The sequence below is a fragment of the Acipenser ruthenus genome, unplaced genomic scaffold (genome assembly GCF_902713425.1).
Source record: "Acipenser ruthenus unplaced genomic scaffold, fAciRut3.2 maternal haplotype, whole genome shotgun sequence".
Classification (NCBI taxonomy): Eukaryota; Metazoa; Chordata; class Actinopteri; order Acipenseriformes; family Acipenseridae; genus Acipenser; species Acipenser ruthenus.
In genome coordinates, this window is record NW_026707329.1 from 1 (window position 1) to 21090 (window position 21090).

At 48.7% G+C, this 21090-nt stretch overlaps 1 protein-coding gene across 1 annotated transcript; it reads left to right on the forward strand.

The window, feature by feature from the left end:
* Positions 1–297: 297 nt before the first annotated feature.
* On the forward strand, positions 298–12243 carry LOC131725389 (serine/threonine-protein kinase MRCK alpha-like; the record flags this gene model as incomplete). Its single annotated transcript, XM_059018676.1, is given in 17 exon segments — positions 298–398; positions 557–641; positions 996–1101; positions 1567–1703; positions 2305–2444; positions 2919–2985; positions 2987–3001; positions 4927–5143; positions 6009–6071; positions 6175–6413; positions 6896–7271; positions 7890–7987; positions 8201–8285; positions 8383–8503; positions 8900–9123; positions 9604–9689; positions 9832–12243. Coding segments are annotated over 17 exon segments (2208 nt in total), but the record flags the coding sequence as incomplete, so codon positions are not given.
* Positions 12244–21090: the final 8847 nt, after the last annotated feature.

Here is a 21090-nt window from a genome sequence, read left to right on the forward strand (position 1 = left end):
CACAGATTCAGATTCCTAATGGGCAGGAGAGAGCAGCACTGCCACAGTTACTGCAGAGAATGGACAGAAACAGTGAACATGTACACACCTGTGTGTGTCCTATACATACATATGTAATCCCCCTCTCTCTCTCTATCTCCTCTCTCCCCCTCTCTCTCTCCCTCTTTCTATCTATCTCCTCTCTCCCCCCTCTCTCTCCCTCCGTCCCTCTCCCCCCCCCCCCCCCTCTCTCTCTCTCTCTCTCTCTCTCTCTCTCTCTCTCTCTCTCTCTCTCTCTCTCTCTCTCTCTCTCTCCAGTGTAACTCCAACAGTGTAACTGTTCCTGAGACCCAGGAGGTCAGAAGTCAGAGCAAGCCCCCAGCGACCCCCACGACCTTCAACCCCACGACCTCCAGGACGTGAGTGTACCCCCGGAATCGGGGCCAGTCTGTTTGAACCCTGATTTTAATAATAATAATAATAATAATAATAATAATGTTTCTCGCGGCTCTCTCTCTCTCTCTCTCTCTCTCTCTCTCTCTCACTCTCTCCACCCCTCAACTCTCTCAGCAGGGCGGTTCCCCGGGCTCCCCCAGCAGAGGGCAGCATTGAAGCCGCTCTCCACCTCAGTGAAGCTCCGCCCCCCTGCCTCCCAGAACAAGGTGGGTTCTGGGAGTTTTATAATCCACGCACTCGATTTCATATTCGTGCGTGCGAGACTCCCCGCTGCACAGCAGTGTGATCCAGTCCTGGTTTCACTGGGAGTTTAATAATCAGACACACCTGAGCTTGTTAGCTAGACACACTGGGGGCTGATCAAGCTGGTAGCAGTGAAACCTGGACTGGATCACACTGCTGTGCGATATTAATATTTCACAGACAGACATGCAATGAGATGTCATACTGTTGATATAATAATGCATTGTGCTCGTCTCCTCCCCTCTCTCTCTCTCTCTCTCTCTCTCTCTCTCTCTCTCTCTCTCTCTCTCTCTCTCTCTCCCTCTCTCTCCGCTCAGCCGAAGCCTCACCAGTTCCGCTGGAAGACGTTTCCCAGTCCGATGAAGTGCCAGCGCTGCACCTCGCTGATGGTTGGACTGGTGCGGCAGGGATACCAGTGCGAAGGTGAGGGGAATATTTCACTCATCTGTGAGTCAGTGTGTGTGTGTGTGTGAGTCTGTGTGTGTGTGTGTGTGAGTCTGTGTGTGTGTGTGTGTGTGAGTCTGTGTGTGTGTGTGTGTGAGTCTGTGTGTGTGTGTGTGTGTGTGTGTGTGTGTGTGCGTGTGTGTGTGCGTGTGCGTGTGTGTGTGTGTGTGTGAGTCTGTGTGTGTGTGTGTGTGTGTGTGTGTGTGTGTGTGTGTGTGTGTGTGTGTGTGTGTGAGTCTGGTGTGTGTGTGTGTGTGAGTCTGTGTGTGTGTGCTGTGTGCGTGTGTGTGTGTGTGTGTGTGTGTGTGAGGTCTGTGTGTGTGTGTGTGTGTGTGCGTGTGTGTGTGTGTGTGTGTGTGTGTGTGTGTGTGTGTGTGTGTGTGTGTGTGTGTGTGTGTGTGTGTTGGATTTATCTCACCGGTGTTGTTGTCGTTTCCACGGCAGCGTGCAGCTTCGCGTGTCATGTGACCTGCGCCTCTAACGCCACGATCTGCCCCACGCCCCCCCCGACCAGGTCAAGAAATCCATGGGGGTGGATCCAGTGAGGGGGCACCGGGACTGCCTTCGAGGGGCAACTGAGCGTAAGAGAGGGGCAACTGAGAGAGAGAGACAGGAACAGAGGGGCAACAGAGAGAGAGAGACAGGAACAGAGGGGCAACTGAGAGAGAGAGACAGGAACAGAGGGGCAACTGAGAGAGAGAGACAGGAACAGAGGGGCAACTGAGAGAGAGAGACAGGAACAGAGGGGGCAACTGAGAGAGAGAGACAGGAACAGAGGGGGCAACTGAGAGAGAGAGACAGGAACAGAGGGGCAACTGAGAGAGAGACAGGAACAGAGGGGCAACTGAGAGACAGGAACAGAGGGGCAACTGAGAGAGAGACAGGAACAGAGGGGCAACTGAGAGAGAGACAGGAACAGAGGGGCAACTGAGAGACAGGAACAGAGGGGAGGGGGTTGTGGGGGAGAAGAGAGAGGAATGGGATGATATTTTTTACTTCCTGTACTTTTATTCTTGGTGTCTGAATTGTTTCTCTCTCTCCTCCTCCTCCTCTCCCCTCTCTCCCTCTCTCCCTCTCCCCTCCCCCTCTCTCCTCTCCCCTCTCTCCCTCTCTCCTCTCCCGTCTCTCCCTCTCTCCCTCTCCCCTCCCCCCCTCCCCCCCTCCCCCTCTCTCCTCTCTCAGGTCCCCAGGCCCGCGGGTGTGAAGAAGGGCTGGCAGCGAGCCTTCGCTGTGGTCAGTGACTTCAAGCTCTTCCTGTTTGACCTCCAAGAGAGTCGAGCCGCCCAGCCGAGCAACGGAGCCGCCCAGGTCATCGATATGAGGTGACCGGGGCTCCCCCAAAACACACAAGAGCAGAAACTCACACCAGCCCTGCTGCTGCTGCTGCTGCTGCCACCCAGTCCTGGGGTTCAGAGCTCCCCTCAATGAAGTCTAGTGTTATTATTATTAATATTGAAATGATCAGGAGCCAGGAGTTTGAGCAGGGTTACAAACTCACACCAGCCCCTGCTGCTGCTGCTGCTGCTGCACCCAGTCCTGGGGTTCAGAGCTCCCCTCAATGAAGTCTAGTGTTATTATTATTAATATTGAAATGATCAGGAGTCAGGAGTTTGAGCAGGGTTACAAACTCACACTAGCCCTGCTGCTGCTGCTGCTGCTGCACCCAGTCCTGGGGTTCAGAGCTCCCCTCAATGAAGTCCAGTATTATTATTATTAATATTGAAATGATCTGGAGCCTAGTTTCACCTCAGTAATATCACTGATGAAGGCACTGCCTGTGTGTGTTTCATTGACAGGGACCCTCAGTTTTCGGTGAGCTCTGTCTTCGCCTCTGATGTCATTCACGCCAACAAGAAGGACGTCCCCCTGCATCTTCAGAGTGAGTCTGAGTGAGGCGAGAGTCTTCCTCGCTCAGAGCCAGGCATCCGCTCAGAATCCATCCATGAGAATCCATCCGTTCAGAATCCATCCATGAGAATCCATCCGTTCAGAATCCATCCATGAGAATCCATCCATGAGAATCCATCCATGAGAATCCATCCGTTCAGAATCCATCCATGAGAATCCATCCATGAGAATCCATCCATGAGAATCCATCCGCTCAGAATCCATCCATGAGAATCCATCCATCCATTCACTCACTCAGAATCCATCCATCAGAATCCATCCATTCAGAATCCATCCATGAGAATCCATCCATGAGAATCCATCCGTTCAGAATCCATCCATGAGAATCCATCCGTTCAGAATCCATCCATGAGAATCCATCCGCTCAGAATCCATCCATGAGAATCCATCCATCCATTCACTCACTCAGAATCCATCCATCAGAATCCATCCGTTCAGAATCCATCCATGAGAATCCATCCATGAGAATCCATCCGTTCAGAATCCATCCATGAGAATCCATCCATCCATTCACTCACTCAGAATCCATCCATCAGAATCCATCCATGAGAATCCATCCATGAGAATCCATCCATGAGAATCCATCCGTTCAGAATCCATCCATGAGAATCCATCCATGAGAATCCATCCATGAGAATCCATCCGTTCAGAATCCATCCATTACAATCCATCCATTCAGAATCCATCCATGAGAATCCATCCATGAGAATCTATCCGTTCAGAATCCATCCATCCATTCACTCAGAATCCATCCTTTCACTCACTCAGAATCCATCCATCCATTCACTCTCAGAATCCATTCACTCAGAATCCATCCATTCACTCAGAATCCATCCATCCATTCACTCACTAAGAATCCATCCATTCACTCACTCAGAATCCATCCATTCACTCAGAATCCATCCATTCACTCACTCAGAATCCATCCATTCACTCAGAATCCATCCATCCATTCACTCACTAAGAATCCATCCATTCACTCACTCAGAATCCATCCATTCACTCATAATCCATCCATCCATTCACTCACTCAGAATCCATCCATTCACTCAGAATCCATCCATTCACTCACTCAGAATCCATTCACTCACTCAGAATCCATCCATTCACTCAGAATCCATCCATCCATTCACTCACTAAGAATCCATCCATTCACTCACTCAGAATCCATCCATTCACTCAGAATCCATCCATCCATTCACTCACTCAGAATCCATCCATTCACTCAGAATCCATCCATTCACTCACTCAGAATCCATTCACTCACTCAGAATCCATCCATTCACTCAGAATCCATCCATCCATTCACTCACTAAGAATCCATCCATTCACTCACTCAGAATCCATCCATTCACTCAGAATCCATCCATCCATTCACTCACTAAGAATCCATCCATTCACTCAGAATCCATCCATTCACTCACTCAGAATCCATTCACTCACTCAGAATCCATCCATTCACTCAGAATCCATCCATCCATTCACTCACTAAGAATCCATCCATTCACTCACTCAGAATCCATCCATTCACTCAGAATCCATCCATCCATTCACTCACTCAGAATCCATCCATTCACTCAGAATCCATCCATTCACTCACTCAGAATCCATTCACTCACTCAGAATCCATCCATTCACTCAGAATCCATCCATCCATTCACTCACTAAGAATCCATCCATTCACTCAGATTTCATCCATTCACTCACTAAGAATCCGTCCATTCACTCAGATTTCATCCGTTCACTCACTCAGAATCCATGAATTCGTTCACTTCATCTGTTCACTTCATTCTTTTGCTGTTCATTAATTCATGTACTCATTCATCACATGTTCATTCGTCTGCTTGTTCATTCTCTCGCTCACCCTTTCATTTATTCTCTCCTTTGTTCTTTCAGGTCACTGCCTCCCAGCTCTCCGCCCCCAGCACCAAGCTCTCTGTGCTCCTATTGGCTGACAGTGAGAGTGAGAAGGGACGCTGGGAGGCAGTGCTTAACGAGCTGCACCGCCTCCTTGTCAAGCACCAGCTCCCTGATAGGTCCGTCTACCTGCCCAAAGAGGCCTACGACCCCGCCCTCCCCCTCATCCGCAACGCCCAATCGGCTGCCATCGTCGGTAAGGCCCCTCCCCTCAGTCAGTCAGTCAGGATGCGGTCTCAGTCCGTTCGTTTTGTAAGACGTGTCCTGTGAGGTTAGCATTGTAAGATGTCTTGTGAGACGTGTCCTGTGAGGTTAGCTGTGTGAGACGCGTCCTGTAAGTCTCTCTCTCTCTCTCTCTCTCTCTCTCTCTCTCTCTCTCTCTCTCTCTCTCTCTCTCTCTCTCTCTCTCTCTCTCTCAATTCAATTCAATTCAATTCAATTCAAAGTGCTTTATTGGCATGACTTATTTTCCACAGTGTTGCCAAAGCAAATACATACATATTATGAACAGATGCATCTATATACAAACAAGGAACAATGGTAACAAAATAATAATAAATAAAATAGAAGATAAATAATAATAATACAGAAATTGAAATATTGAAATAATGATACTGAAACTATTAAATTGTGCCGTCACTGCGTGCCCCTCAGGTTGTGGCAGGTGGCTACATATTTGGCAGCCAGTGGAGCTGTGTGTCCCTCCCCTAGGAGGACAGCAAGTTTCTCTGAGTCTGCCATTTGTCTGAAAAGAGGATATTTTTCTTGTATTTTAATGAAGAATGATTCTCTGATATGGCTGTATTTTATACAGTGTAGGAGAAAGTGCATCTCAGTTTCCACCTCTCCTGTCTCGCAGTGACCACAGAGCCGATCTTCTCTGGGCAGCCAGGTCTGCCTGTGTCTGCCTGTCTCTATGGCCAGGCTGTGGTCACTGAGCCTGTACTTGGTCAGGATCTGTCTCTGCTTCGTATCTCTGACAGTGGAGAGATACTCTGCTAGGCTGTAGTTTCTTTTTAGGGCCCGATAGCAATCAGTCTCTCTCTCTCTCTCTCTCTCAGATCACGAACGTATTGCTTTGGGGACCGAGGAGGGTCTGTACCTCATCCAGGTCACGAACAACGGTGAGTCCAACCAGGGAGAGTGAGCACTCTGTCACTGTCACTCTCACTCTCACTCTCACTCCCCCTCACTCCCTCTCTCCCCCTCTCCCTCTCTCCCCCTCAGTGATCCTGCAGCTGGGGGACTGTAAGAAGGTCACTCAGATGCAGGTTGTTCCGGAGGCCCGTGTCCTGGCCGTGGTTTCGGGTCGGAACCGCTCCCTGCGGCTCTACTCCTGGGAGGACCTGCAGAACCCAGAATGCAGCGGAACCAAGATCCAGGAGAGCCGCGGGGTGCAGGCGCTGGGGAGCGGCCGGCTGTGTGGGGGGGGCCAGCCATGCCTGTACATCGGGATCAAGAGACAGGTACCGGGGGGGGGGGGGGGCAGGACCTGCAGAGAGAGGATAGAATAGAGGAGAGCGTCTCAAGAGATCAGCTTTGAGAGACGTGTTGTTGGAAGATGTCTGGTAAGATTAGCTGGAATGTGTTTTGCAAGATGCTAGCTAAGGGAGTCTAACGCTCTCTTCTCTCTCGATCTCCCCTCTCTCTTCCCCCCCTCTCTTCCCCTCTCTTGATCTCCCCTTCTCTTATCCCCCTTCCTCTCCTCCCCTCAATCTCCCCTCTCTTTCCCCCCTCTCTCCTCTCTCGATCTCCCCTCTGTTCTCGATCTCCCCTTTCTCCTCCCCTCTCTCTTTCCCCCCCTCTCGATCTCCCCCCTCTCTCTTCCCGCTCTCGATCTCCCCTCTCTCTTTCCCCCCTCTCTCTTCCCCCCTCTCAATCTCCCCTCTCTCTTTCCCCCCTCTCGATCTCCCCTCTCTCTTTCCCCCCCTTCCTCTCCGCTCCACAGGTTTCCTGTTACTCTCTCACTCCCGGGAAGTCTGGCTATCAGAAGCTGTGTGAGTTCCAGGCTCCAGGCTCAGTGCAGTGGCTGGGGGTGTTTGGGGAGCGGGTGTGCGTGGGGTACCCCGGTGGTTTCACGCTGTACCCCGTGGGGAGCGAGTCCGGGGGCGCGGAGGGGGACCCCCCCGTGTTCCTGCTGAGCCCGGACGACCCCTCGCTGCAGTTCCTGAGCCAGCCCCCCCTGGTGGACGCGCTGTGCGCGGTGGAGGTCGCGCGCGATGAGCTGCTGCTGTGCTTCAGCTGCCTGGGCATCTACGTGGACTGCCAGGGGCGCAGGGCCAGGGGCAGGGAGCTCATGTGGCCGAGCAGCCCCTCCGCCTGCTGTGAGTGCGAGGCTGTGCGTCCGTCTGTCTGTCTGTCCGTCTATCTGTCCGTCTACCATCCAATCATCTGTCCGTCCGTCTGTCTACCATCCAATCATCTGTCTGTCTGTCTGTCCGTCTACCATCCAATCATCTGTCCGTCCGTCTGTCTGTCCGTCTGTCTACCATCCAATCATCTGTCTGTCTGTCTGTCTCTGTCTACCATCCAATCATCTGTCTGTCTGTCTGTCTGTCTGTCATCCATCCGTTCGTCTGTCCGTCTGTCTGTCTGTTTGTCATCCATCCTTTCATCTGTCTGTCTCTATGTAGCTGTTTGTATTTATCTATCAGTCTGTATCTGTTTACCGGTCTCTCTCCAGATCTCTTTTGCCAACCATCTACCCATTCATTCATTCATTCATTCATTCATTCATTCATCAGCCTCCAAATCCCTCTCTCTCCCTCCTCCAAATCCCTCTCTCTCCCTCCTCCAAATCCCTCTCTCTCCATTCTCCCCTGGCTGTCCATCTGTGTGTCTATCCCTCAGCCAATCCGTTTCCATCTCCCCGTTCGCTAACAGACCCGTTCCTCCGTCATGTTTTAAGTGTGTGTGTGTGTTTGTTGTTCTGCTCTGTGCAGGTTACAGCGCCCCCTACCTGTCTGTGTACAGTGAGAACGCAGTCGATGTGTTTGATGTGAAGACGATGGACTGGGTGCAGACTGTGCCCCTGAGGAAGGTACATCCCATAAACACACCCCCTTTTTTGAATGACGCAGTTTCTGTTGGTTTTTGTGTTTTGTACTTACCTGCCTCCTCTTCTTTCATTCTCTCCTCTCCCCTCTCCCCTCTCTCTCTCTCTCTCCCTCTCTCTCCCCCCTCTCCCTCTCCTCTCCACCACTCTCTCTCCCCCCCCCTCTCTCTCTCTCTCTCCTCCCTCTCTCTCTCTCAGGTGCGCTCTCTGAACTCAGACGGGATGCTCAGTGTCTTTGGCAGTGAGACGGTGAGGCTGATGTACCTGAGTAACAAGCTGACCGGTGAGCACCGCCCCCCCCCCCCCCCTTGCCCCGCCCCCCCGCTCGCTCGGTTCCCATGGTAACTGTGTGATTCTCTGCTCACCCCTTCGCTCTCCAGGCCGGGATGAGTTTTCCGTTCCGGAGACGAAGGAGAACAGCGGGAGGCAGCTGCTGAGGAGCAAGACCAAGAAGTGGTTCAACTTCCGGATCTCCGACGAGGAGAGGCAGCAGCAACGCAGGTACCGTCCCCCCCCCCCTCCGTAACCCTGCCCCCCCACCCTAACCCTCCCTTCTCTACCCCTCCCCCCTCTCCTCCCCTCCACACTCCTCTAACCCACCCTTCCCCTTCCTAATCCTCCCCTCCCTTCTCTACCAATCCCTCCTTCTCCCCTCCACACTCCTCTGCCCCCTCCCCAACCCTGCTCTCCCCTCCCCTCTCTTTTTCTCTCTTCCTCCCCTCCACACTCCTCTCCCCCTCCCCTCCACACTCCTCTCCCCTCCTCCCTTCCCCTCCCTCACCCTCCACACTCCTCCCCCCTCCTCCCCTCTCTCCTCTCTCATCCCTCTCTCCTCTCCTCTCTCTCATCCCTCTCTCCTCTCTCTCTCTCATCCCTCTCTCTCTCTCTCTCTCTCAGGAACATGCTCCGGGACCCCTCCATGCGTTCCAAGCTCATCTCGAACCCCACCAACTTCAGCCACCTGGTTCACGTGGGGCCGGGGGTGGGGGTGCCTGGCCTGAAGGGTGACCCCCGTGACCCCAGCGACTCCAGTGTGACCCCCATGTCCCGCCCCCGCAGCGCCACTGAGTCGGGGCGCCCCCTGTCTGCAGAGAGCGAGCGCTACATGAAGGAGCTGCACGGTAAGAGTGAGGGGCTTCGAATCAAGCAAATCTATCCATCTTAAACCCGGCAGCCCTGAGAGCCTCTCCTCTGTCATGAGACTCGAGACACTCCTCACCCGTGGGACGCGTCACGTGACACGTGTTCAGTGTTTCTTTTGAAGACGTTTGCTGGTTCATGTGTCTAACTCTACTTGTCCTCTCCTCTCTTCTCTCTTCTCCTCTCCCTCTCTCCCCTCTCCTCTCCCCCTCTCTCTCCACTCCTCCTCTCTCCCTCTCCTAACCCCCTCTCCTCCTCTCTCTCCTCTCCATCTCCCCCTCTCTCCTTTCCCTCTCCCCCTCTCTCTCCTCCCCCTCTCCTTTCCCTCTCCCCCTCTCTCCTCTCATCCTCTCTTTCTCTCTCCTCCCCCCTCTCCCCTCTTCTCTCCCCTCTCCTCTCCCCTCTCCTCTCCTCTCCTCTCCTCTCTCTCTCTCTCTCTCTCTCTCTCTCTCTCTCCTCAGCTAAGCGTCAGTCCCGTGTCTCGCTGGCTGAAGAGCTGCTCCCGTCCCCACAGGGTCTCTTCACTGAGGGGGGCATGCTGTCTGAGGTGAGGCACTCTCTGCAGCGCTCTGTGTGTGTGTGCGGTGGGGGGGGGGTGACGTGACCAGCGCTGTGTGTGGGGTGGGGGGGGTGTGTGTGACCAGCGCTGTTTGTTTTTAACCCTATCCTTGCCCTGCCCCTCCCTCCAGATCTCTGATCAGACTCGACACCTCCGAGCCGAGCCCCCCAGGGAATAACCCGGAACCACGCCGGGTGTAGAACCCAACTCAGGACCACCACCGGGACCTAGAACCCCAAACCAGGACCGCCGCTCTAGAACCCTCCCCTGGACCACTGCCGGATCAAGACCACTACTCTAGAAACCCCACCCTGATCCAGATCGCCTCTAGAACACAAACCACCCCAGATAGCACTTGATCTTAAATCCGCCATGGAGCTGCTGGCTCCTCTAGAACCCCCCCCCCCCCCCGCACACAGCCCAGCCCGGAACCGGAACCGGCACCCCCCTCGGTTCTACTGAAAGCCAAATGTGTGTCTTTTTAATTTATTTTTTTAATGGCGATGTGCAATCAAAGCAATGTGTTCTTTAGTGTATTATTATTATTTTTACTAAAGACGAGGTCACAAAAAGTGAGATTATATTTCACATTTTATTAGAATTTTTTAGTTGGTTATTTTAAAATCCGGGTTTCACATCCCCTTTAAGAGAAAATGTCTTTCCCTTTAAGAGCTCGGTGATTTATTATTTTTTTTACATGAATATATATATTAAGATAGATTTTAATTTGAATGTTTTTGTAAAACCCAGGAACTAAGCAGTTAAAGGGATTCATGTTAATGCTTGCATGGCATTTTCAAGGGAGGCGGTTTTAGCCTCAATCTCAGGTTTCAGCCTCCTCCTGTGTTACAGCTGCATGTGTTTTTTTTGTTTTGTGAAAAATGCTGTTATTATTAGTTTAATTTTCGTTCATTTTTTTGTTTATTTCATTCAGGGTTTTAAAAAAAAAACTATTACAGGGAGATGGAAAGCAAGGAACATATATCAGTTTCTAATATGGAATGTATATTACTGTAAAACCAGAACTCCTGGATAAGCACGGAGCAGAGGGAGGCTGTTCAGAGAGTGGAAGAGCCTCCCTTTCTCTTTCTCCCTCTCTGTCTGCTCCACCAGCACGGAGCAGAGGGAGGCTGTTCAGAGAGTGGAAGAGCCTCCCTTTATCTCTCTCTCTGTCTGCTCCACCAGCACGGAGCAGAGGGAGGCTGTTCAGAGAGTGGAAGAGCCTCCCTTTATCCCTCTCTCTGTCTGCTCCACCAGCACGGAGCAGAGGGAGGCTGTTCAGAGAGTGGAAGAGCCTCCCTTTCTCTTTCTCTGTTCCACCAGCACGGAGCAGAGGGAGGATGTTCAGAGAGTGGAAGAGCCTCCCTTTCTCATTCTCTCTGTCTGCTCCACCAGCACGGAGCAGAGGGAGGCTGTTCAGAGAGTATAAGAGCCTCCTGTTCTCATTCTCTCTGTTCCACCAGCACGGAGCAGAGGGAGGCTGTTCAGAGAGTAAGAGCCTCCCTTTCTCATTCTCTCTGTCTACTCCACCAGCACGGAGCAGAGGGAGGCTGTTCAGAGAGTATAAGAGCCTCCCTTTATCTCTCTCTCTGTCTGCTCCACCAGCACGGAGCAGAGGGAGGCTGTTCAGAGAGTGGAAGAGCCTCCCTTTCTCTTTCTCTGCTCCACCAGCACGGAGCAGAGGGAGGCTGTTCAGAGAGTGGAAGAGCCTCCCTTTCTCTTTCTCTGCTCCACCAGCACGGAACAGCAGAGGGAGGCTGTTCAGAGAGTGGAAGAGCTGGATAACTACTTAGACTCTATAAAGAGTGAAAATGATTCAATTGTACAGATATTGAATATTTTTTTTACATTTGTAGGTCTTGATTTTCTGCTAAGTTTGACAGATACAGGAGCAGATAGGTTTTGTTCAGGTTCAAAGTGCTGTTTTTTATTTTTTAACAGTGTAATGTATGGTGATGCTCAACACAGGCTTGTGGTGTTGTTTTAAGCAGGGGCCAAAGTTTAAATGATTATTCAGTAACAGCTTCGAGCTGGCTTGCTGACTCTGTAAGCATCGTGCCTGTGTGTCTGGCAGAGACTGTGTAATTATCAGAGTTCTGCCAATGCCTTATTGTGAGCGCCATCAAGAAGTATTGAATGAATATGCAATGATCCAGCATGAGACACGACTCAGTGTGTGAGAAACATGACCTCAGAGACACACAGAACTGCAGCTGATGAGCACGTGTGTTTATGAAGGGTAAGACGAGGTGTTACTAAGGGATGAGTCGTGGATCGGGGAGAGGGACGCCCCCACACCCTGGAATACGAAGGAGGGAGGTGTGCAAGAATGTGATTGGAAGGGAATCGCAGTGCATGCGAGAATGTATAGTGTCATGTGTTTGTGGTTTGTTTTCTAAATACAAAATAATGTTTGGTTTGTTTTTGGGTGTTTCAGTTTATGGCGGAATTATATGTGTGTGTTGTTGGGTGAATGAGGGAAGCGAGGGGTGTTATGGAAAATGTTGGGAATAAAATAAAATGAGGCAAAGAATTTGTGGTGTCATTTGTTGCAGTAATGGCTGAGGTGTAAAAAACAACGTCAAGAGGCTGGCGACAGACAGACAGACAGACAGACAGACAGACAGACAGACAGACAGACAGACAGACAGACAGACAGACAGACAGACAGACAGACAGACAGACAGACAGACAGACAGACAGACAGACAGACAGACAGACAGACAGACAGACAGACAGACAGACAGACAGACAGACAGACAGACAGACAGACAGACAGACAGACAGACAGACAGACAGACAGACAGACAGACAGACAGACAGACAGACAGACAGACAGACAGACAGACAGACAGACAGACAGACAGACAGACAGACAGACAGACAGACAGACAGACAGACAGACAGACAGACAGACAGACAGACAGACAGACAGACAGACAGACAGACAGACAGACAGACAGACAGACAGACAGACAGACAGACAGACAGACAGACAGACAGACAGACAGACAGACAGACAGACAGACAGACAGACAGACAGACAGACAGACAGACAGACAGACAGACAGACAGACAGACAGACAGACAGACAGACAGACAGACAGACAGACAGACAGACAGACAGACAGACAGACAGACAGACAGACAGACAGACAGACAGACAGACAGACAGACAGACAGACAGACAGACAGACAGACAGACAGACAGACAGACAGACAGACAGACAGACAGACAGACAGACAGACAGACAGACAGACAGACAGACAGACAGACAGACAGACAGACAGACAGACAGACAGACAGACAGACAGACAGACAGACAGACAGACAGACAGACAGACAGACAGACAGACAGACAGACAGACAGACAGACAGACAGACAGACAGACAGACAGACAGACAGACAGACAGTCAATCAATCAATCAATCAATCAATCAATCAATCGCTATAAGTATGTGGGTGGAACACAGACACTGATAGACTTTTCTTCCTGCCCAGTCACTTCCATTTTTATTAGCGCCACTTGCAATCATGTTCATGTTTTGGTTAACATCTCCGTGTTCACAGCTCATCAGTGCAGCTGAACTCGAGTTCCACGTCTGAAAAGCTCAGGAGAGTAACTAACAACGACTCGCTTTCCAGTTAAGGTGACTGAAAACAACGATTGGAGGACAATGGGTCATTGGGAAATATGCAAATGTCAGCATTGCAAGAGCCAATCAAATTTTCCCCCATAACAAACATTGCAGTGTCCTCTATTCACTACTTTCTTCCCCTTAACTTAAAAGCCTCCCCTCTCCCCTCTCCCCTCTCCCCTCTCCCCTCTCCCCTCTCCCCTCTCCCCTCTCCCCTCTCCCCTCTCCCCTCTCCCCTCTCCCCTCTCCCCTCTCCCCTCTCCCCTCTCCCCTCTCCCCTCTCCCCTCTCCCCTCTCCCCTCTCCCCTCTGTTATTTCATACGTTAACGTTGCAGGGGCATTAATCTGTTTTTTTTTTTTTTTAAATTATAATAATTTTATTATTATTATTTATTTCTTAGCAGACGCCCTTATCCAGGGCGACTTACAATTGTATACAAAAAATACATAATCAGGAATTACAGCACAATTCAGAGCACAGATACAAAACACAACGACTTCAGTCCTAATAAGAGCAAATAGAAAACCCAGTGCGATCTGATATCGGGGCAGCTCAGGAGCGGAGCACAGTGTTGATAGTTACATCAGGGTCAGATACAAGCGCAGGTGAAACACAGGATACTACAGACTGGATTCAGTGCAGGATTAAACACAGTAACACAGGGGGGGGGGGGTCAGATCAGTGCAGGTTAAAATGCTTTACAAGGCAGAGTGCTCTACAGACCAGAAGGGGAGAGGCGTCCTGCTGTGTGCGGATGTATGTTCAGTATTCTTGGATGTTTGTACTTTATTTTTTGCAAAAAAAACACACTTGCCCTGCTTTCAAAACTCGCTGTCATTCTGTGACACCCCTTCGTACCAGTGGGGGGGGTTAAAAACACAGCATTCAAGCATTTCTTACCCCAGCCCAGTTTAACCAGCAAGAACCATCCAGCTAACTTTACTCCCTCCCCCCCAAACCAGGGGTTTATTTAAAGCCCCCCCCCCCCCCAGGTAGGGTGTCAGAGCGGGGGCCAGGGCTTCACGTTTTAACCCAGGCCACGCTCCTCTGTTCCACACTCCAGGTCTCTTGACGTCTTGATTCAGGGCTCAGCTCCAGGTTTTCGGTCTCACAGTCTCAGCGTCGCGTCTCGTTTTCCTAGGCAGCGGATCAGTGATCCGTGGCTCCGAATCTCGACGTCTCCATTGTGGTTCTTCTGCCCGGGTGGTCGGAGATTCTGGACCAGCAGCAGAATTTTTTGCTCAAATATTATTTTTTATTTATTTTCCTTTTTCAATCATGGATGATTGTAGCCCTGTTCTAGACTCCTCTAGTTTCTCTCGTTCTTTGTATATTCCGATATTTCTTTTTTAAATACATAGAAGACATTGACCGAATCCTCTTCTCTCTAACAGTGTTCTAGACTCTAAGTTCCAGATTCCTTAAGCACCCTGTATTCCAATCAAATGTCAATTTACAATCATGGATTGAATCCTCTTCTCCAAGAGCCGACGTCGCAGCAATGTTCTAGGCTCCGGGTTCTAGACTCTTAACGTTTCTTATCTATTTATTTAAACCGTGGATCGAAAGCTCTTCTTTGCAGGGGTTCCCGACGGGTTCCGTGTTCTGGGTTCCCAATGGGTTCCGAGTTCTAGGTTCCTGGTGGGTTCCGGGTTCCAGACTCCGGGGTCCCCTGGCCCCAGTAGTGCTCGTAGGCTCGCTGGAAGAGGCCGTGGCAGGCCACGCGGGCGCGCAGCTTGGCACAGATGAGGAAGGAGCCGGCCATCTTGCGGTGCAGGGAGTAGGTCTCCTCGGGCGGGGGGGTGAGCCGGTGCTGCAGCATCACCGGGAGGATCTGCTGGATCCGGCGCGTCGTGGACTGGCAGCCGAAATCGAACGGCTCCCGCGAGGAGAACGCCTCCCCCAGGATCATCACCGCGGCAACGTGAGCTTCCTGCATGACCTGGAAGAGACAGGGAAGAGAGCGCGTCAGCAAGCTGAAACTATATATATAGCGCCTTTCACAGCACAGTACCTCAAAGCATGCCGGTTAAAAAACAGAGAAGTCTGCAATATCAAACAGCAACAACTACAAGAGTAACACTACATAATAATAATAATAATAATAATAATAATAATAATAATAATACATTCAAGAAAAACTGTAATTCAGGGAGAATGATAAAACACAACGTTACAAAATAAACTAAGCAAATGAAATCGATGCAAAGCAACGCCGTCCTCAAGCCGAGGCGAGAGCCGCAGCTCGCCCGAGTCTGAAGGGCGATGATGACGCTAAACAGCAACGCTGCAGAGCTGACGCAAGCAGGCTGCGTGTCAGACGTCATATGCGTTGGGACCGCGTCATCCACGCACTCCCTGACGAATCTTGTGAAGTAATAGATATATATATATTTTTAAAGCGCAATGGAGGTCTGTACGGGATTGCACAAACCTCCGGGACGTCCGGCGGTGAAGCACTAACCGCGGGATACGTGCGTTACGCGCCGGACGGGTGCAGACCAGCCCCTTATTAAAAGCTTCCCACTGTAATGTCGCATTCCTCCTCCCATGGCTCATACTGTCCGTGCGCCGCAGTTTATTAACGCGCTGCACCAAACCTCGCTGTTCTGGCCCCGCTTTCACTGGGCTTTATTACACGGAAAACAGGTCGGTTCATAACTTTGTTTTTTGAATAATAATAATAATAACAAAACAGGCATGATTCACACATAGAAAGAACAATCATTTCAATAAACAGACTGAGCAAACGTGTACAAACAAAAACAATTATAACAATAGCACACAAATACACGGGGTGGTCTATTCAGGAATCAGATTATTATAAAGATCAAGGGCTTGTTTGGGTGTAAACAATTTCACAGAGTGTTTAGATCACTTTATCTCGTTTAAGAAAACAATACACAGGGGGGTCGTTTTTTTAAAAAAAAAAAAAACACGACATTTGTGAATGAAATATTTTGCTATAATGATCCAGTTATGATACACGCATCCAGCTTTCCTGTCCTCCATTAGAAACCCAAACCTGATATTATTAAACGTTAAAGTGGGTATGAACAGATCATAGGCTGGTTCATGAACTTGTGAAAGCGCACGGGGGGGGGGGGGGGGGGGGTCGGAGGTGTTTTAGAATGAGCTACAAGACGGGACCTGATTTCTCCGGGTGAAACATCCCTTTTATTTCTTTTATTTTGGGGTTTTAATTCTCAAAGTTTGCCCCCCCCCGGCTCTCTCCTCTCCATACCTAGAGCGCGCCCCGCCCCCTCCTCCACGGCGGTGATGTCACCGACCACCGCGCAGCCAATCACAGAGGCAGGCGAGGACGAACGGGTGCGATTCTCAAAATGCTTTCTCTCCTGTGTATTAGACGGAGTGTAGATTTAAACGACATGTCCCGACCACATCTAACTGCTCGAATATCGCGATATTGTGAGTGATATTTATTAAGCTGCTTTGCCAGCGAGCTCAGTGGCAGCTCTTCGGTTGCATTTGCCGGCCATAGACATCTCTATTGTAGGCTAGATCAGCAAAGTGTCTTCTTAGCAAAGTGCTATAGATTGCGCAGCACTTTTAAACAAATACAACGAACAAAACATTCCCTTTATTAACAGGATCGCTGACCATCTTTAAAATCCATTCTCTCACCTCTTATTAGCTTTATTAACAGTATCGCTGGTCCCTCCCTTTAAAGGAGCGCTGACCATCTTTAAAATCCATTCTCTCACCTCTTATTAGCTTTATTAACAGTATCGCTGGTCCCTCCCTTTAAAGGAGCGCTGACCATCTTTAAAATCCATTCTCTCACCTCTTATTAGCTTTATTAACAGGATCGCTGGCCCCTCCCTTTAAAGGAGCGCTGACCATCTTTAAAATCCATTCTCTCACCTCTTATTAGCTTTATTAACAGGATCGCTGGCCCCTCCCTTTAAAGGAGCGCTGACCATCTTTAAAATCCATTCTCTCACCTCTTATTAGCTTTATTAACAGGATCGCTGGCCCCTCCCTTTAAAGGAGCGCTGACCATCTTTAAAATCCATTCTCTCACCTCTTATTAGCTTTATTAACAGGATCGCTGGTCCCTCCCTTTAAAGGAGCGCTGACCATCTTTAAAATCCATTCTCTCACCTCTTATTAGCTTTATTAACAGGATCGCTGGCCCCTCCCTTTAAAGGAGCGCTGACCATCTTTAAAATCCATTCTCTCACCTCTTATTAGCTTTATTAACAGGATCGCTGGCCCCTCCCTTTAAAGGAGCGCTGACCATCTTTAAAATCCATTCTCTCACCTCTTATTAGCTTTATTAACAGGATCACCGGCCCCTCCCTTTAAAGGAGCGCTGACCATCTTTAAAATCCATTCTCTCACCTCTTATTAGTTTTATTAACAGGATCGCTGGCCCCTCCCTTTAAAGGAGCGCTGACTATCTTTAAAATCCATTCTCTCACCTCTTATTAGCTTTATTAACAGGATCACCGGCCCCTCCCTTTAAAGGAGCGCTGACCATCTTTAAAATCCATTCTCTCACCTCTTATTAGCTTTATTAACAGGATCGCTGGCCCCTCCCTTTAAAGGAGCGCTGACCATCTTTAAAATCCATTCTCTCACCTCTTATTAGCTTTATTAACAGGATCGCTGGCCCCTCCCTTTAAAGGAGCGCTGACCATCTTTAAAATCCATTCTCTCACCTCTTATTAGCTTTATTAACAGGATCGCTGGCCCCTCCCTTTAAAGGAGCGCTGACCATCTTTAAAATCCATTCTCTCACCTCTGATTAGCTTTATTAACAGGATCACTGACCCCTCCCTTTAAAGGAGCGCTGACCATCTTTAAAATCCATTCTCTCACCTCTTATTAGCTTTATTAACAGGATCGCTGGTACCCTCCCTTTAAAGGAGCGCTGACCATCTTTAAAATCCATTCTCTCACCTCTTATTAGCTTTATTAACAGGATCGCTGGCCCCTCCCTTTAAAGGAGCGCTGACCATCTTTAAAATCCATTCTCTCACCTCTTATTACTTTTATTAACAGGATCGCTGGCCCCTCCCTTTTTTGTTGTACATTCTCTTCATGAATGGAATTATAAATTGACCGCACGTTTTGTAGGGATGAATGCGGCGCGGCCGGTTAGACAGGTCTGCAGCGGGTGAGCCCTGCGTGTTTACAGAGTGCAGCGTGACTCGAGTTCAAACAAGACTGACACCGCACTGGAGAGAGACCGACGAAGAGCAACCGCACCCACCCTTATAACACTGTCCCCATAGCAACAGCGCACAGCACAGTGTGATACAGCATGGGAAAGCATAGGGGAGCATTGTAAAGCACAGAGAGGTCTGGTAAAGCATAGGGAAGCATTGTAAAGCACAGAGAGGTCTGGTAAAGCATAGGGAAGCATTGTAAAGCACAGAGAGGTCTGGTAAAGCATAGGGAAGCATTGTAAAGCACAGAGAGGTCTGGTAAAGCATAGGGAAGCATTGTAAAGCACAGAGAGGTCTGGTAAAGCACAGGGAAGCATTGTAAAGCACAGAGAGGTCTGGTAAAGCATAGGGAAGCATTGTAAAGCACAGAGAGGCCTGGTAAAGCATAGGGAAGCATTGTAAAGCACAGAGAGGTGTAGTAAAGCATAGGGAAGCATTGTGAAGCACTGACAATAGTTTATCATTCACCTTACCAATGCAAAATATAGCATTTGAATTTGAAATATTTACAAGTAGATTTATAGATAAAATGAGTAGCCTAAAGATTCCACTTAAAAAAATACGGTGTAAACCCCAGGCTAGGCAGTGACTGGACGTACTGCTTACAATTAGGCTGCATTGCACCTTTGCGACGGTAGATGGAGACAGAACCGCGTGTATATACAGTCTATCTGGCTATCTATATATAAATATGTATTTTAATCGTTCGTCATTCGCTGCTCGGGTGTTTTTGGAAACTCTGGTGATGCGAGTGGGCTGTTGACACACGCTTCATGCAAAATAACTTTTCACAAGCGAGGAGAGAGAGAGAGAGAGAGAGAGAGAGAGAGAGAGAGAGAGAGAGAGAGAGAGAGAGAGAGAGAGAGAGAGAGAGAGAGGGAGGGAGGACAGCCTGCTCGCTTTCCTGTGTTGTAATTAACCGCTGCTGATGGCGTGTTTGTAAACGGACTCCGCAAGCAAGGTAAGGTCTTACAACCTATTATTATTATTATTATTATTATTAGTCGTAGTAGTATGATTAATGATCATGCTAATTAACGTTTCGGATTTCTATTCTGTAGACAAGGGAAGAGAGACACGGAAACATTTTTAATGACTTACGTTTTTATGTTTAATAAGACGGCTGCAGGTTCTGATGCAGAAATGAAAGCGCCTCACACGAACGCGACCGTCTGCCTGCGAGAGAGAGAGAGACGCGTATGTTTACGTTGAATATGCGTTATTATTTGCATAGCAGTCGTATTTGAGTCTTTAGAGCAGGGTTTCCCATCCCCGGTCCTGGGGTTACCCCCTCACCCCCCGCGTGTCTCCCGTCTTCCTTTCCAGCCCAGCTCTCCATCATGACTGAACCAGACCCTTCCTTGAACCGGGCGTTTGTTTAAGTTTGACCTTTGTAACGATGCTCGGCTCCTGACAAGCTTCAGAGTTCAAATGACTTCTGCAGTGCTGAGGCTGACTTGAGCTGACTTGAGCTGTGTGTTTATTATATTATAATAATAAACACACAGAGTTATATATATATATATATATATATATATATATATATATATATATATATATTTGAGTGTATAATTGAATGTAATGTGTGTTTGTGTGTGTGTGTGTGTGTCTGTGTGTGTGTGTGTGTGTGTGTGTGTGTGTGTGTTTGTGTGTTTGTGTGTGCGTGTGTGTTTTTTTTTTGCAGACCTTTGGAGTGAAATGCAGCGGCTTGGCAAAGAGAGTCTAGAGTTCAGTGTAGAGACTGAGTGAAGAGACAGAGAGAGAGAGAGAGAGAGAGAGAGAGAGAGAGAGAGAGAGAGAGAGAGAGAGAGACAGACAGACAGACAGACAGACAGACAGACAGACAGACAGACAGACAGAGAGAGAGACAGACAGACAGAGAGAGACAGAGAGACAGGCAGAGAGACAGACAGAGACAGAGAGACAGAGTATTGTGCGAAAGACAACTTCTGTGCTGAAAAAGTTCAAGAATGGGCTAACTTAAAATTAACATGGATTGAGTATTTTAGTACAGAAAAGAAAGAAAGAAAGAAAGAACAAGTTAGGATCTTCAAACTTCAAAGTTTAATAGAATATATATATAATTAATATATGTGAAACAAAACACATGAATATAGATTTGATATCCAGTATTAAAAAAGACAAGAAAAAACATTCATAGAAAAGAGACACAAGCTACTATTCAAATGAATTTCACTTATAATGCCTTCAAATGTAATCCCTAAAATAAATCAAATCCAATATTAAAGGGTCTATATTTAAAAATACATATATATATATATATATATATATATATATATATATATATATATATATATATATATATATATATATATATCATATATAGAGATCTCGGAAAAAAGAGCGACGAGAGATAAGTGATAAAAGAAAGAGGAGGGGAAGAAAGAAAGGAGGTGAAGAAGACGTGCCCATCAGAAAGAGAGAGGAGAGGACAAGACCTTCTTAATAATAATAATAATAATAATAATAATACCATTACAACAACATTCAGAATCTTACACACTGGCATGTAGCATCTAGAGAGAGAGAGTA